Source organism: Bos indicus, chromosome 6 (genome assembly GCF_029378745.1).
Source record: "Bos indicus isolate NIAB-ARS_2022 breed Sahiwal x Tharparkar chromosome 6, NIAB-ARS_B.indTharparkar_mat_pri_1.0, whole genome shotgun sequence".
Lineage (NCBI taxonomy): Eukaryota > Metazoa > Chordata > Mammalia > Artiodactyla > Bovidae > Bos > Bos indicus.
The window spans coordinates 101,617,867-101,636,641 of record NC_091765.1 but is presented as its reverse complement, the minus strand read 5'-3'; the positions used below and the strand labels follow the sequence as shown (position 1 = coordinate 101,636,641).

Genomic DNA, 18,775 nt, shown 5'->3' with positions numbered 1-18,775 from the left:
TGGCTCTTAGGACGAAATCCACGAATAGTGATAACCTATTATGGGACTCTCTCCCTTCAGCAGTCAGATGAGACTCCAGAGCATAAGGGTTCCAAGAACTGGCTCTGGTCCTCTTCATTTTAGTCATAAATTATCTCCTAGGAGTTTCAATGTATTTTATATAATACCTCCTTTGCCAGCCTTACAGAATTGCTGTGATGATATTATATATATATATAATTCTCCAGGCAAGAACACTGGAGTGCATTGCCATGCCTCCTTGAGGGGATCGTCCTGACCCAGGGATTGAACCTGTGTCCTTATATTTCCTGCATTGGTAGGTGCATTGTTTACCACTAGTGCCACCTGGGAAGCCCCTTACAAACGTACACATACCTGTAAATAACTTTAAATTATAAAGAACTCCATTTTTTATGGCATGGAATTAGTTTGGGGGTACCTTAGCCCAAATATAACCTTCAAATTGAATTAGATAAACTATTTAAAAAAATAGAAATAACCAAAAGACCGCCTTAAAAAAAATTCTCAAGTGATGAGAAACCAAAATTATCTGTGAATTAGACAGTAAAAGGAAAGAAAATGAGTAGTTCGTCACTTACTGAAGCACTTCTGCAAGTTGATGTGTAAAATGAAATGAGGATAATTACCCCAATCTTCAGGGAACTTGTATTTAATTTGGTGATAATGTGAAACGTTCAGAGCCAAGCATTTACTATGTGTTCATCAAAACATGAAAAGTTTAAAGAAAAAAATTATTTTTTCAACATTAGGATTTCTTCAGATTCCTTATTTATACACACTGCAGAATTATAGAGATTTTAAAGATGACAATTTAAAATATTTTGGTGCAATAAAAAATGACAAGACTTTTTATGGCAGAGTATTTTGAAAATTATTACAGTTTTATTTATAATTTAACATAAAGCTAAAGATTTTCTTCTTTATAGTAAGTTTCAATGGATTTTATTCTGTTTCATTAAAAAAGAAAATCAATGGTATAACATCTATAAAATAAACATTAAAAATTAATATGATGCCATAGAAGTTACAAAGAAAGAAAAACAAGTTGAATAGCTAGATCCAAGGAGAAAAATCCTCTGTTTCCTGGAACTAGAATATTTAGCATTGTGTTCCATGAATGTTTTTTATTTTTCTTAGTTAGATCCACAGATGCAAAATAGGTACATTCACAGTTTATTTATGCATATCGGTAGCTTTTCATAATTCTATCTTTGCACTAAAGTTTAAAACAATGTGTTTTTGTAAAATATCTAATTAAATTTTGAACTTTTAAAGCAAACATTTTAAAGAAATGGTGTTCTGATTTTAGAAAACCATATTAAATCTTCTTCTATTGTACTTTGAAGTGCTTGTTGAAAGATTTATCAAAACCCATTGTCTGAATCCTATGCTAAATGAAGATATAATTAGGTTAAAGAGAAAAGCAGTGTGGTCTCATAATTGCGTTACCAGAACCGCATAATCTCCTAGACAGGAAACATGTGTTAGGTTGCTGGATAGAAGCTCTCATAGTCCAAAAAATATTCCATCATAAATCACAGATCAAGCCACTGGGGTGTGGAAGTAGCAATAAAGTGCTTTCTATGTTTAGATTTAAACTGACACAACCTTGTTGTTAAGTCATGTCTTACTCTTTGCAACCCCATGGACTGTAGCCCACCAGGCTCCTCTGTCTATGGGATTTCCCAAGCAAAAATACTGGAGTGGGTTGCCATTTTCTTCACTAGAGGCTTCCCTGGTAGATCAGTGGTAAAGAATTGCCTGCAAATGCAGGAGATGCAGGTTTGATCCCTGGGTCAGGAAGATCCCCTTGAGAAAGAAGGAAATAGAAACCCACTCCAGTATTCTGGCCTGGGAAATCCCATGGACAGAGGAGCCTGGTGGGCTACAGACCATGGGGTTGCAAAAGAATCAGACATAACTAAACAACAACAACAACAACAATTTAGATTTAAACTGTCATGACCTTTATTATTTTATTTCTATCTCTTGACTAGAGTAGAAAAATTATAATTTAGCATAATCTAATGCCTGACAAATGATACACTTGAGATTTTCTCCCTTAGAAAACTGATAACCATATTTTAGTAACATCAAAACTTACTAAGCATTCCTTTTAAGGAAAGTAAATCAGTTTCTGTGTGCCACAATTGCAAATGAATCTGCTTTCTCTGGAAATACTGATGATGAGAGGAATGTTATGATCAGAATCATGGAAGGAACTAGAATTCTGCCTGGGTGGCATTAGTGTACAAAAATCTTATGGAGACTCACATACCATATCAGACTGTCTCAGAGAGCAACAAAATCCAGTTTCCAACTGTGATTGAATTTGACAATTTCTTCTAAGGTCTATGCACAGTCAGTATTCATTGGAATATCTTGAAATTTTCATAAAATAATCCAGTCTCATCTTGATAAGCATATAGATGAATTAGTTGAGGGAAAGCTATCACCCTGCATCCCCAAAGGATTTAAAAAGATCTAGAACCAAATTCTTTTATTCCCTCTTTCTTGTTTTAGTTGTGATAACTAATTAATAAAATCCCTCGCTGTGGCTGTTGCAATGACGTTCTCTTGACATTTCATCCTGCCTTGAATAATAAAAATCTATATAAACTCATATGCATCTACTCCCCTTTTTGTAATTTATAATGGTGGTAGTGGTTTAGTCATTAAGTCACATCCGACTCTTGCGACCCCATGTACTCTAACCCACCAGGCTCCTCTGTCCAGGGGTTTTCCCAGACAAGAATACTAGAGTCGTTTGCCGTTTCCTCCTCCAGGGGATCTTCCTGACCCAGGGATTGATCCCTAAACCTGGGTCTGCTGCCTTGCAGGTGGTCTCCTGCATTGCAGGCAGATTCTTTACCAATTTAGCTTCCAGGCCAGGCATAAGGCTTAGCATTTCTGTGGCATAAGCATGGAGAGTCTATAGGAATAGTGAATTGCGAGGAAAGTTAAATGGAAACTGGAATTTGGAGAGGTTTCCAGGGTATTATAACTCAGCAAAGGTACATTAAATAAAGCAAATGGTACATTAAATAAAGCAAATGGAATTCAGTATTTTCATCAGTAGTTCAGATCTTGAGTTTGTATCTCTCTACATTATTTTCACACAAAGGCTTTGTGATCTATTAAGTCTACAATTGTAGCTTCTATCATGAAGATATATTTCCAAAAATTTTCTGCTTTTACTTTAGAATATCTGTATCCCACAGAGCCACATAAGTGAGAACTGGGAGACACAGCAGTTATTAAACCAAGAACTATCTAGAGCCAAGTGAGACTGAAGTAACCCTGGGACTAAGACCTCTTTAGGGCATCTGTTGTTACTGTTGTTGCTGTTTAACAGCATTAGGTGAGGGAGAAGAAAACGCAAGGGATTCTAGTCTGAAAGAGGAAAATTTGTCAGTTTTGCAAGAGTGGTCAGGGGTCACAGATTCTATTTTAAGATTATTATTTGTATTAGAGAACAAGATAATTCCGATTTAGATAATGGAGAGAAATTCCATGGAGTCAACTGTGATTTAATACGTGGAGTGCCTTTCAAAGTGGTTTCAACAGTGAAAAGGATTGCCCAGTGAGTGGTAAGCTTCCCTCATTGGAAAAATTTCTTAATTATAGACATTAATATAAGATATAGTATAATAGTATATAAATATTAAATGAATATGCCTTCTCTATGTATATTTAATTCTAATATATATATATAATACATGATACATAACAAACATTTATTGATAACTTATTATATGCCAGGCAATGTGGAAGGATCTTTACCAGGCATAATCCTTTTAAGTCAAAAAATTTTTACATGATAAATGCCATCCATGTTTTAGAGGATGAAAAGAGAGAGTCAGTAACTTGGCCAAGTTGATACACATTTAGAAGGCTGGGCTTCCCTGGTGGCTCAGACAGACACAACACAGAAGATCTGAATTTGATTCCTGGGTCAGGAAGATCCGCTGGAGGAGGAAATGGCAACCCACTCTGGTATTCTTGCCTGGAGAATTCCATGGACAGAGGAGCCTGGCAGGCTACAGTCCATGGGGCTCACGAAAAGTTGTACATGACCAAGTGACTAACACATACATGTACAGTTAGAAAGCAATGGGATTGGTTCTGTAGCAGAAAAAAAAAATGAATATCTGTCAGAGATAACATAAAAGAGATATTTTTTCATTAAATAAATATAGAAATAGATGTTTTTTAACTAGCGGATAGGTTTGGGGCAGAAATAACCTTTTCCCAAATGTTTAAATTGATGCAGGCAAGAGAAAGCCTTGCTTATTGAGCCTTTAGCTCTCTTTTTTTAAAAAAATCTCTCTCTCCCACAATATCTCTAAAAAGTAGATACATGGTAAATAACAACTTAGACTGGTCACTTTGATGATAAGAATATTTGCAATTCAAAAGCAAATTTTGTTTTAGAGAATTTTTTTGCCCTTTAATCAAAGTGTTCACAATACCAACCTCTGGTGAGACAGATATTATCTTGAATTCCAAATGTATTAATAATAAAGGGATGCACAACTGTTTGCTCTATCTTTTCCTGATCTTTTTGCATGTCACTTGCTTTCCTAAAATGGAAGCAAGACAAATTTGCTTTTCTGGGTATGCTTGTCACCTTCATAGCTATAACCGTTTCTTTGCAGTGATAACTCTGTTTAGGTATTTGGTCAAACTTTGCATTTAACCTGAGTGAGACCTTCACCTGGGAAAGAATCTCGAGGAATTCTGTAAGGTCACTGCCAAATTACAATATATAACTGGAAGAATAAGTGGAGCAAAATTCTAGTGTGCTATCTTAATGTCTTTCCCTATTTGTTCCCCCTCAACTTCCCTTATTCTTCTAGGTTAATTTTCCTCATAAGAATGACCTATCTTTCTTTCTGAGTTTTCAGTAGGAACACGTGAGTAACCAAGGACAGTTAGAAAGCAATTGTTTTTACGAGAATAAGACAAAGCTTCTGTTTAAAAACGTACTTCTTTGGTGAGAGTCAATGAAACTGAACCAGCCTATTCCAAAACACTCATTCCTGAACTGGCATTTCACTTCCGGAAATTTATCCATATTTATAAATAAGAGTAAGTGTGTTTTATAAAAGAAACCCTTTCTTATGAGGTTGTAGGCGGCTCAGTCTTTTATTTCTTTCTCCAAGTGTGGTATACAAAAGAATGAAAGAGAAACCAATTTGCATGTTTCCCACATTAACACAATCTAGAATAATTTACAATACAAATCAGTAGGATTCTAGGAGATGAATGCAAATCAGACCTTTTAAATCAGAACCTAAATTAATCATTGCATTATAATTGCAAAGTAATATTATCATACATTAGGTGGCATTGAATGGCACGGTTAGTTCAGTTGCATAGCAGAAAGGGCCCTGACATTCTTGTGTTCTTCCCACCCCCCTGTTTTAAAGCACTGTTAAGTGTTTTAAAGCACTGTTAACCCAGTCAGCAAAAGGTCAGACCATTGCTCCAAGGCCTGGGTAGTGAAGTGTTTTTGTTTATTTGCTGTTCTATTCCTGTCTTCTTGTTTATCTTCATTTCATTTTTGTTTTCAGTTGACATGTGGTCAGTAGGGTGCATCATGGGCGAAATGATAAAAGGTGCAGTGCTGTTTCCTGGCACTGATCGTATCCTTCTTAGAAGCCAGTGGTCTCTATGGGTAATATGTTCAATCGATTCCATTAGGTCTCCAGTATAATACTGTTGGTGGTATATCCTCACTGCCCTTAGAGGGGTTCTGTGAAACTCCAATGTCACATATTTACCAGCTGGCATCATGGGAGAGTAATCTTGTCTCCTAGCAAGCTTGTATGTAGATAATATTGTAACACATATGAAACGTTCAATTACTATCAAAAGATCTGCCTTAATTCAGTCTTATGAAACTAGTAACAATGATATACTCTATTATGTTTTACTGTTTTTTGTTGTGAGAGTGTTAGTCACTCAGTTGTGTCAGTTGTTATATCCATAGCTAGATAATAAATGACAAAATCTTTTAGTTTAAGACTAAAGATTTATGCTTTTGTACCATAACAAATACTCATTTGGCATGGAAATCTTTTATCAGTTAAATTTATGTTCATTCATAAATGCAATCAGTTTATTATTAACACATATTCAGAGAACATTCATATGAATTTCCTTTTAAAAATGATCTTCTAAAATAATTTTTCTCATTTCCTTAATGTCTAGGAATAATAGCTCCATTACTGCTTTTATTCTCTCCACATTATTAACAAGTACCATGATTAAAACCTCATTAATTAATAATGATTATATGAAATATCCAAAGAAAACAAATGTATATCACTTGGTTAAGTAAAAGTGATCCCTTAAGCAGCTAATAATTAGCAAGTAAAGGTTCTATGGGCTTTGCAGTATTAAAAAGATATGGAGAGTATGATTTAGTGTATGGGTTTATAATAACTTATTTTATTTAGTCAGTTAAGTATCCTACTCACAGTCACTTACAAACTATTACGTCATTATCATACTAAAGATAAGATGAGCATTACTTAAATGATCACTGTTTGAAAACAAAATTGAGCCTATAATAATGGGGTTTTAATGTATAAAATAAATCTAATTAATAATATTGTAGCCTAACTCTGCAATTAGCCATTTACTTTGAAGATTAATATGTAACAAATATTAAGTGCATGCATATATTCTCTGTATTGGACAAATTTACAAACTGACTGAATTAGACACTCAGTTTTTGTGGATAAGAAGCTTAACATGAAATGTTTTATTTAGTTAAAAATAAAACTGCACTACTTTTAACTCTATTCTTACTAAAAATATTTTTTTAGTTTTATATGACACACATTTATTTCTAAAACATTTATGCCTGTTTTGCAGTATTGTCTTCTGCATATACGTTTTACTAAATAGTATCTATAAATTTACAACATTCATGTTTATGTTAATACTCTTTAAAAGTATGTTAGCCTGATAAAAAATGAATTCTTTCAGATTGGAAAAAAAAACAAGATTTCTCTGAAATCTTGTGGATTATAAACTTGAATTTGGACTTTGAACATGAATATGAAACAGTTAAGTTTTGCCTAATTTTTAGACATTTGATAAAAAACAGACTCAATCTATTAACTTTGTACTCTTTGATATTTTAGAAGTTCATTTTGCTTGCCACCTATAAATTAAAATGATTATTTTTCATTACTTTTCTTATAATTTTTATTAAAGAAAATCAAATCAGATTTCCACAACTGAGTTATTAAAACAGATTAACATTTCTTAGAATCCATTTTTTTTAAGTTGCTTGGTTATCATTTCTTAACTTGATACCAAAATCCCTTATAAGTAAACCTTTGGGTTGCTGCTAATGTTAAGAAGTCTCAGATTGTTCTTTCAATACTTGAGCTTGGTATTTTTATTTTTGGTTATTTATGGAGCTCTTGTATAGGGATATATTTGTAAATTTTGGGAAGGGTAAATGGTAATTATTAACTAAAGTGTCTCCTCTGAATGTCAGAGCAGTCTTTTCATAATTTCAAACATGTTGGTAATTTCAAATCAGAATTTTTCAGGCAAACATATTATGAAGACTCATTATTATAATGTTAAACTTTTAAAATACAAAACAGATTACTTATTTTTTGAAATGCCCTTTTATTAAACATGACATCTGAAAGTGGCAATAAAATTATATTTAATCTACTAGATATATAGTGTGTGTAGTATACATCTATACAATATTCTGTAGGCAGTCATATTATTTTTAACATATCATTTATATGAAGACATTCTCAAAATAAATGATTGATAAAAGTCAGTGCAATATGAGCTATACATGTGTTCTTAATACATAAAATAACAACAAAACTTAAAAATACGGTCTTATACCCTTTATTTTTTATACCTAAACGAATTCACATTATTTTTAGCCTTGAGAAATTTAGATAACCAAAAACAGTTCTTAAAATTTAATGCATTTTTATGCCACTTTATTAGCAGCTGTATTTTTGTGTTGTGTGCTTAGTCACATAGTCATGCCTGATTTTTTGTGACCCCAAGAACTGTAGCCCACCAGGCTCCGCTGTCCATGGGATTCGCCAGGGAAGAATACAGCAGTGGGTTGCCGTATCCTTCTCCAGGGGATCTTCTCAGCCCAGGGATTGAACCCAGGTTTCCTGCATTGGAGGTGGATTTTTTAGTCTGAGCCACCAGGGAAACCCTTTATTAGTAGCTGTATTTTGATATATTTTAATTAAATTTTTATTCAAATCAAATGTGTTTAACTTTCTACAGAAAAGTCAGAATTCAACTACTGAGATACTTTTCTATTGGGAGGTCTCCTAATGAATTTCACCCTGGCAGACACTTTTACTTTAAAATTACAAAATAAATTATGCAAGTGAATTAGAAGAATATTAAATTTATAGCTTTTGAAAAGATCAATAAAATGAACATGCATATATTACCACTCAGGTTAAAAAAGTAGAACATTATCAATACCTATGAACTTTTTGTGTGTGTTCCTGCTCGGTTATATCCTCTCTCTTCCCCAGAGGTCATCGCATTCCTAAAGGCATGTTTTTACAATCTCTTGGACTTTCCTTATATTTTTAGCACATACATATTTATCCCTAAACAACATATCATTTTAGTTCAGTTCTGTCGCTCAGTTGTGTCCAATTCTTTGCGACCCCATGAATCGCAGCACGCCAGGCCTCCTTGTCCATCACCAACTCCCGGATTTTACCCAAACTCGTGTCCATTGAGTCGGTGACGCCATTCAGCCATCTCATCCTCTGTCGTCCCCTTCTCCTCCTGCCTCCAATCCCTCCCTGCATCAGGGTCTTTTCCAGTGAGTCAACTCTTCCCATGAGGTGGCCAAAGTATTGGAGTTTCAGCTCCAGCATCAGTCCTTCCAATGAACACCCAGGGCTGATCTCCTTTAGGATGGACTGGGTGGATCTCCTTGCAGTCCAAGGAACTCTCAAGAGTCTTCTCCAACACCATAGTTCAAAAGCAGCAATTCTTCGGCACTCAGCTTTCTTCACAGTCCAACTCTCACATCCATACATGACCACTGGAAAAACCATAGCCTTGACTAGACAGACCTTTGTTGGCAAAGTAATGTCTCTGCTTTTTAATATGCTACCTAAGTTGGTCATAACTTTCCTTCCATTTAGTTTTATCCATTTTACATATTGTGCTATTATTACTTTGTGACTTGCTTTTTTTTTGGAAAGCAAGCTTTTTTTGAAGTTAGCATTATATTTTTAAGATTTATTCACGTTGGTACATAGGAAATAGTTCATTCATTTTCATTGCGGTATAGCATTCCAGTATATGAATGTTCTATTAATACAATAAATCTGTTCTTCTACAAATAGACTTTGGAATACATTGAGTTTTTGCTTTTTCTTTTATAAACAATGAATACATGTTTCTAGGAGCACATGGACAAGATTCTTTATGATAAATGCCTAGGATCATTGTTGTTGTGTAGTTGCTAAGTCATGCACCATGCTACTCTGTAGGATTTCCCAGGCAACAATAAGAGTAGGTTGCCATTTCCTTCTCCAGGTGATCTTTTCCACCCAGGAATTGAACCTCAATCTCCTACTTGGCAGGTGGATTCTTTACCACTGAACCATCTGGGAAGTCACACCAGAACTCATAGGTGTGCACATTTTAAGCTTGACTATGTGTTGATAACATCAGATTGATTTTCAGAGTAACAGTATATGTATAAAAGTAACTGTCTACTCCACATCCAAACCAACTCTTGATATTACCAGATTTGTCTTTAAATTTGTTAGTAATCTCTTGGATGTAAAATCCTATTCATTGGAGCTTTTATTTATATTTTCTTTACAAGCATTTTTTCCTATTTACTGGCCATTAGTATTTCCTCCTGGTAATATATCTTTTGTTTTTTAGAACAAATTTTTAAATTGTATTTTTAAAAACTAATTTGTAGGAGTTCTTTATTTATTGTGGTACCTAACCTTTGTCCATTTTATGTGTTGAAAATATCCTTTCCCTTATTTAGAATATTTTGCCATTTTATTTTATATTGATTTTGGAATTTGCTTTTTTTATAGTTCATTTATTTATATGTCTTTCTTAAGAATCCTTTGATGCCTTTATATTCTCTTTTGGTTTTGGTGTGAATATTTTAATCTTTTATATTTAAGCTTCTAGTTCACTTGGAAATGATTTTTGTGTATGGTGTGAAAGAGGAATTTCATTTCCAGTTACTGACTGAGGAAGAATGGCTAATTCTTTCTTCATTGTTCTATAATGCTGTCTTTGTCATAAGTTTTCACATTTAGGGGGAAAGGGTGTTAAATTCTTGGCTTTGTATTCGGTTTCATAATGAGGTTTTTTTTTTTTTTGTCTATCTCTATACCACAACTACCCTTTCTTAATGAATACAAGTGTATACTATACACATATCAGATAAGATAAATATCTTCTTTCTTTGTCTTCTTCAGAAGTACCTTAGCTATTAATGAGCCATTGCTTTTCCTCAAATATTTTAAAATTGGCTTGCTAACTTCTATAAAATGATCCCTATTTGCATTGATTTTGGAATTGTATTGAATCTATAGTTCAGTTTGTGGAGAATTTCTGTTTTAATTCAGATAATTTTTATCTCTCTCCTGAACACACAAGGATCTTACCACATACTAATAATTTAGATCATTACTGTACCAATTTAAATATGCTATCTATGCTCAGTATTTTAGTTTTTTTCTTTGAACCTCATAAATTGACATTATCATTTGGTTATGTAAAGATAGAGTTTGTTTAGATTTACCCTTATGATTATAATTTTCTTGGCTTATCAGTATTTCTTGCAATTTGACCCTTTGGGATTATTTTCTTTCCTTCTGAAGTATATCCTTTAGAAGTTCTTTAGAAGTCTTTTACAATAAAGCTGTATTCTGATTTGTATTCCCTACTGGAAAGATAGTTTTGTTGGATATAGAATTTTAGATTGACAGTTATTTCTTCCTGCATTTTAGAAGTGTCTTTCCACTGGCTTTTTCGTTTTAATATTACTGTTGAATAATTAGCCATCAGTGTGATAGTCATCTTTGGACATACTCTGTCTTTTTTCCCTCCTTTCATTTAGGAATTTTTTTCTTGATCTTTGGTTAGTTGCTGTTTCTCTCCCATGTGACTAGGTCTGGATTTCTTTTTATTTACCTCTCAGGATTCCCTTTGTTACCTAAATTTCAACCTTTCTCCAGTTCCTGGAATTTCTCAATTTTTGTTTCTTCGAATACTTTCTCTCCTTATTCTTCAAGTTATCTCCTTGAAAAACTCTAATTGAACATAAAATAGACACATTTATTTATTCAACAAATATTTTGAGCACTTGCTATGTGCTTATACCTAGGGATATACATGTAAAGAAAATTGATAAAAATCCTTGTCATCATGAAATTTAAAATAAAAGGCATGGTATATTAGAAAGTGTTAACAACTAAAGGAAAAGAGGGATCAAAGTGCGAGTGCGAGGATGGAGGAGGCAAGGATTTTCTCCTTTCTTTTTGAATTGAAACATAAAAAGTTTTGTCAAGTATGCCTCATATAGCATGTTTTCTTTACCTCATATAAACTTCATTGTCCCTTCTAAATCTTTTCTTGCATAGTGTTATACCCAGAAATGAGTGTAATCTTTCAGAGAGGTTTTCACAGAACAGAGTAGAGAGTTACCAAAACTGTTAAATAGAATTTTGTATTTCTTTTAGTGTTGGGAGCTGTTTGTATCCGCTACTTTGCTTAAAGTCATTTTACTTACCAATTTTAAAACACCTCAACATTTTTCAGCTACAAAATACAGATGTCAATTTAAATGATTTCCAAGACATCTTCCAGTTTCAAAATGAAGGTAGAGTCAGATCTGGTCTTTATGAGGCCGGAATATAATGCAGTTGGAGGAAGTTGTTATGTAAAGAAAAAATTAATATTACAAATGCAAAACTAGGCATAGAATTTTGCAAGGGACCTGTACAAATGAGTGGCCCTAAAGATTAACCCTCAATAGTTTAATTAAAATTCTACATTGTGATACATATTAACATATATTGAATTTGCTTATATGTGAAATGTCTCTTCAATATTTTTTGCTTTGTAAATAAATATAGATTACAATGATAAATAGATTTATTAGATGAAATAGATTATGCTGAGGTGCATATATATCATGCTTCAAATATTAGCCTCTGGATATTTCATGTTCCACAGTATTCCATGAGCAATCAGCTGCCAGTGAACAAATAGCCTTTTAATCAAACTGTCAGCTTTGACTTTTTCAAAGTGTTATTAGCTTATAATATTTCCCCTTCCTGTGCTCATTTATAATGAAAACAGATGTTAGTTATAATTTTTCATTGTCACATTCATATTTCTAGAATTTCAGGGGGGCTATCAAGATGAAAATAACACTTTTCAAATGAAAAAAAATAAAAATGTTTTTAAAGTAACAAAAAACTCAAGACAAAACCATGAAAATCTGAATCCAGACCTTTGTCATATGAATATAGATATATTTCTAGCCTGAATTTTACAATGTCCTCAGAAGTGAGAGTTCTTTGAGAACAAATTTTATCATACAGAATTATGGAGTAGTTACTTAAAAATAGTAAAATAGTTTGAACTTATATTGAATAGCTTTTATGCTTCCCATGAGTAGTACTTCCCATGAGTAGTAACATGATATCAACCTGTATTTTTATGATAGCAACATGTAATTTCAATCCTATAGGTATTCATGAGTAGAACCCCTTTTTCTCTGCATGGAGCTTATGTGTGACACTTGTCATAATTTCTCATGGTATTTTTGGGAAAGTGACATGGGGAAAGGGAACAAATATTAGGATTTTTCTTTCCTTGTCATGTTTCCATGTGAACAACCCCTAAGTTTTCCATAGCAAAAGATGTGGAATAATATTTTGGTGAAATTGACCCTAAACTAATCCGTGTCATAAAACTGAAACAGGTTAGTACTTTATTCTTAGATCTGGACTTATTTTTTTCACAAGATATTGTCAGTATTTCTCAAATATACCGGGGGCCACCTGGATTGCAATTACTGTGATGTTTCTTAATGATATCATCTCAAGCATATGCATTCAGAATCTTGTAGATCAATGGGGAGAGTGGAGTGATCTATATTTTTATAAGTTCCCCAAGTTATGAATATTCAGTTTGGGAACTGCAGTTTTTTATCATGATGCCTAACACATGGCATGCATACCTCCACCTCCTATTGCACATTCGTTGCAGGGCTAACATAAAGCCTCCCAATAATACACAACACAGTGCCAACCAGGCAGCTGCTTGTCTCGCAAGATAAAGTAGTCATTCCTGGAACTTTTCTAAAGACAGTACTCTTAAACAATATTATCTTCAAAAGCATAGGTAAGAATTTGGGGACAAACACTGATATTCTTTAGGTTGTGAAGAGATGTCAACATTTTTGCACAGAATACTGAATATAAGGCTAAGAGCAGAATAAAAAGCAAATCTGAATTCACAAAGATGTCAACTCTGGAAACCATATTCATCATAAGAAAAAGTAATCAATGGAAAAACAAAATGAAGATAAAATAATTCAAAGGGCATAGAAGAATGAAGCCACTAAACAACTCTTTATGATCCCACTTGAAAGAAAAAGTGGAGTCACTAAGTCACATCTGACTTTTTGCGACCCCATGGACTGTAGCCTACCAGCCTTCTCTGTCCATGGGATTTTCCAGGCAAGGGTACTGGAGTGGGTTGCTGTTTCCTTCTCCAGGGATCTTCCCAACCCAGGGATCAAACCCAGATCTCCCGCATTTGCAGGCAGATGCTTTACCATTTGAGCCACCAAGGAAGCCGCTTGCTCCCACTTGGTAGCCTCTGAAAGCTTAAATGTACATGGTATAAATTATGACCCCAAATTTTCAGAAAATAGTAAGACATTATTCATACATTGGGCTCAAGGCAATTTGTTATATATTTTAGAAAGTTTCTCAACCAAGGAAGTTAATGTAAAAGGAGGACATTAAATGTAAGTTCTTGGCTAACTGACAAAAATTAGCTGGAATGATTTTCAATCTTAGGATTTCAAATAATCACTTTTACAATCCATACTTTGTTTCTTTCATCTATTACAATACTACTTATTGAAGACATTAGTAGTAAATAGTTGAACATTATCTTATCATACTCTATTTAAAAAACCAAACTTTTTATGACTATCTTTATGTAGTGAATTTAGAACTAGATGAGAATATTGTCAAATAATTCCTACTAGATGACAGTTTAAAATTTTTATTAAATACATTTGATAATTATGTTGTATGATGATTTCTGAACTAGTAGATCAAAAATATACATAGTTTGCTTTTTTGATGACTGCACATGCTGGAATCTGTAGGTATTCATATCCTTACTCATATAGTAGGAAAATGATGACTTATTAGTGTTCTAAAGCAGAGAAATTGTTTTACAAAAATAATTTTGGTCATTCTTTTAAAAAACTTACTATTTTAAATTAACACATAATCATAAAAACCTAGTTAATATTTTATGTATTTTAAAAAGTATAATCATTGTGGAAATCTGATGATTAAAAAGTTCTTTTAAAATGTATCACCTTATTTTCTATTTAAATATTAATAAAATTAGTTGTTTTATGTGAATAAGTTGGCCTAATAGATTAAGAAAGCAATTTCAGAGGCATTCTTTAAGAGGGATTGCCTGGGACAAACAAACGATCAATTTTATGGCAAAATTAAAGTAATGTTTACTACGTCAGTTCCAGACTTGGTCTTTTTCTTCTGGAATCCTTGGAACAAGTCCTGGGTTTAGAGCCAGGAGCTATTATTTCTAGTATTGGATTGTATTTGTTTAATTATGATTATAGAGAAAACTCACATGATTAACTAAGTACATAGTTAATGATGCAATCCTGTGAACGCCTGTGAAACATGTACTTAGTGCTTAAATGCACTAGTCATGTTTTTGGGAAGAAAGAGCTTGAAATGGATTGGTTAAAATAAAGGCACACACTTTTAAAGATGACTATACCACATATTTATAGTTATAACAATCAAGTATTTCATTGCCAATAATAAAGATTAGTGGGTTTTTTTGGTAAACTATTATATCAAGGACCATAACAGTGTTTCATCTAAAGAGCAATCTAAGGTAGGAAGACATGCTGAGTGCTTCTAGAGACTTTAATTATAACTTTTAATAAGACACATTTTAATAGTTCTTGTTTAATTAATTCCAGGACGTTTGACTCCCTTAAACTTCCCTGGTGGCTCAGCTGGTAAAGAATCTGCCTGCAATGTGGGAGACATGGGTTCAATCCCTGGGTTGGGAAGATCCTCTGGAGAAGGGAACGGCTACTCACTCCAGTGTTCTGGCCTGGAGAATTCCATGGACTATAGCGTCCATGGGGTGCAAAAAGTCGGACATGGTTGAGTGACTTTCACTTTTTCTGAAAGTTTACTGTAAAAAAAACATGCAATTGTTTTGGAAATGTTGCTTTAAAAGCAATTCATTTTTGAATTAAATAACTGTGTCAAGTGTGAGTTACTCAGTAGTGTCTGACTCTTTGCGACCCCATGGACTGTAACCTGTCAGGCTCCTCTGTTCGTGGAATTCTCCAGGCAAGAATACCAGAGTGGGTAGCCATTCCCTTCCCCAGGGGATCTTCCTACCCAGAGATCAAACCTGGGTCTCCTGCATGATAGGCAAATTATTTACCATCTGAGCTACCATATTGTAGCTAAATATAACTACACTAGTGTGTTGGGAGTATTTTGCTAACTTTGTTAGAAGATTCCTTTACAGAAAATCTGATAACTTCTTTGCCCTGATCAAATCTTTAGAATTCTCAAGAAGTTTGATCACTGATTAAATTATGTCTTGTTAGGACATGATAACTGAATTGTATTAAAAAGTAGATCTCTTTTCATAATTTACAGTGTAAGCATTGAGGTTTATTTAACTGTATTAATGTTTTCTATTTAAAATATATCTAAGTAAATCTAGCTTACCTATTATCGATAGTATTAACATAAGTTTTTGTCTAAGAGTGACTTTTAACTCTAATCTTTGACATTTTTTTACTGTATTCCTAATGATTCTCATTTACTACTATATATTCTCATATACATGGCAACTGAGATGAATTTTTATTGAGAGATGTTCTTGTTTAGTTATGTCTATTATTTTGTAAAGGAATATTCTTCAGTTTTTCCCACTCTTACTTCATTTCTTGATATTACACAGTCATACATTTTTTCATCCTAATAACTGAGAGGATATATAATTTAATTTTTATTCAGCTAGATTATATGAGAAATAGAAGCACATTTGCAAATTAGCTTGGTTTTACCTTTGTTCTGTCACCTATCTACATTGCATTATGTATTTATTTTTGTTAAATTAGTTAATTTTGTCAGAACTGTCCATCATTTTTAGTCCAATGCTATAGAAAAACTAGGGGTAATGATTTTAGAAATCTTAATTAAATAATTATGGTAACATTCCCTGAACTGTCACAAATTGCGTTAACAGAAATGAATTAACTTTACAGTAAAGATAGAGTTATAGAATTAGCAACATTGGAGAGAACACTGCCTGTGGTATTGGATTTGACAATTTCTAAGGCCTCTGTCTTTCATTGACACATGGCAAGAAAATCTATTTGAAATCAACTTCTTCCAGTTGACTATTCAGAGTTTTCAGAAGTGGTGTTTGTCATTCCCAAGCTCTGACATATCAAATATCTATGAAAGATGAAAAAGAAAATCTCAATCAGTGGGTGTGCCTGTCAAAGACCCCCAGTTTTGTAAGTATTAGTTTTCATAGAGAGGTCATGTTTTTCTTATAAAATCCCCCATATTTAACATGCTTGTGAAACACAGGCGCTTGGATGAAATCTGCCTTGAACTGAACATCCTGTGTTTACCTTCATACTTCATTGAATATTACAATATTCAGGATATAAGGCACTATTATCAGAAGTAAGAAAATGGGTATGAAGTTGCGACTGCTTTGATAAACAGAATCTTTTAAGTCTTTGATGAAGAGTTAATGAGTTATTATCATACTGATTCTATTTGTAATGTGCATGAGTCAAAAAAATTAACAGACAAGGAAATTTCGCATTTTCTAGAGAACAAGAGGAAAAAAGAATCTTATAAAGAATTTAAGAAAAGTATAGATGAATTTTATAAAATATTTATTCATCTGTCATTTTTAGAAAGTAAATGATTAGAATAATTTCATGATAATATTATTATGTGTCATTATAATTTTTCTCTTCCAAATTACATGGCTATATAGAAGTTTAACTCAATAAAAGAAATTCTTGTGTTATTTAAATACCTTTCCATTGACACAACCCAAGGACTCTTTCATGATATCATATTTTGTTAAGTAATGCTAATTCCTCAAAAGTATATGTGTTCTCAAAGTGAATTTAAAATTCCAAGGGCATTCACTGCCTGACAGTCTGATTTTTTATGTTTGTCCTTTGTTGTTTTTTTAAAACTTCTTCTGTGTTATTGACTGTTCAGAGCTCTGAGAAGCAGTTAGTCTCCCAACTAGTGAAAGGCAAGAGCTGGTGTCCTGCACTTGTTTTTGCCCTTAACTATTCAATTCTCAGATATTGACCAGTGGAATAAGGTTATTGAGCAACTAGGAACACCATGTCCAGAATTCATGAAGAAATTGCAACCCACCGTAAGAAACTATGTGGAGAATCGGCCCAAGTATGCAGGACTCACCTTCCCCAAGCTCTTTCCAGATTCCCTCTTCCCAGCGGACTCTGAGCACAATAAACTCAAAGGTAAGCCCTTCAGGGATAACTTCAGAACCACTGCGTGGGTGATGCAGACCATGGAGACACCTCTCCTGGTGCTGGGAAAATTGAGTGCAGGAGGAGAAGGAGGCCACAGGGGATGAGATGGTTGGATGGCATCACTGACTCAATGGACATGAGTTTGAGCAAACTTAGGGAGATAGTGAAGGATAGGAAAGCCTGGCATGCTGCAATCCATGAGGTCGCAGAGTCGGACATGACTTAGCAACTGAACAACAACCTCAATTTAAGAAGAGGTATTTTTAAAAGATCCTCCTTACAAAGGGAGAGTAATCAAGGATTTTAAAATTTTCTGGGTATCTAGGGAAAAGACTAGTAATAAAGTGTGTGACAATGGTATGGGTTAACTATTCACGGGGCTTATTTAGAATCTAAAATTACTTTGCAACGTTAACGCTAAAAGAACAACGTTATATATACCTTGAAGCAATTGTTCCAGTTATTTTTATATTCTGGAAAATATTTTCAACACAAGATTTTCATTTTAAAATCTTGAAACTATAGATGTTTGAGTTTTATTTGTATTTTACTTAATGCTTAACCACCATTTTTTATTTTAGAGTGACAAATGAAATTTTTACTTTCATATTTTGTTTCTAACAAAGACTTTCATTAATAAGTAATTTTTTCTACTACTATGTCTGCCATTGTGAACTTTAGTAATGAATCTTAATTTCTTACCCACAAAATAGGGATCATAACAGCTTCTTTATAGGATTGAAGACATAGAATAAATTTGGCAACCTATAAAGTATAATATAAGTAATATTTTAATTCTTATTCTAACTTATGACATTTCAGAAATTGGGGATATGAAGCAAATCTTATTTTTTTCCTTTGCTGGGGGAAGAAATCCTA

General features: G+C 33.3%; 1 protein-coding gene across 13 annotated transcripts in view; it reads left to right on the top strand.

Annotated features, from left to right (window-relative positions):
- MAPK10 (mitogen-activated protein kinase 10) overlaps positions 1-18,775 on the top strand; it is a 623,107-nt gene that overhangs the window by 527,790 nt on the left and 76,542 nt on the right. For 12 of the 13 annotated variants that reach the window (XM_070791731.1, XM_070791729.1, XM_070791732.1 and 9 more), the window contains one exon: positions 17,702-17,884. In XM_070791731.1, the coding sequence (XP_070647832.1) occupies positions 17,702-17,884 (183 nt within the window). Of the gene's footprint in view, positions 1-5,597; positions 5,670-17,701; positions 17,885-18,775 lie in introns of all 13 variants that reach the window. The other variant, XM_019963057.2, reaches the window with a different exon arrangement.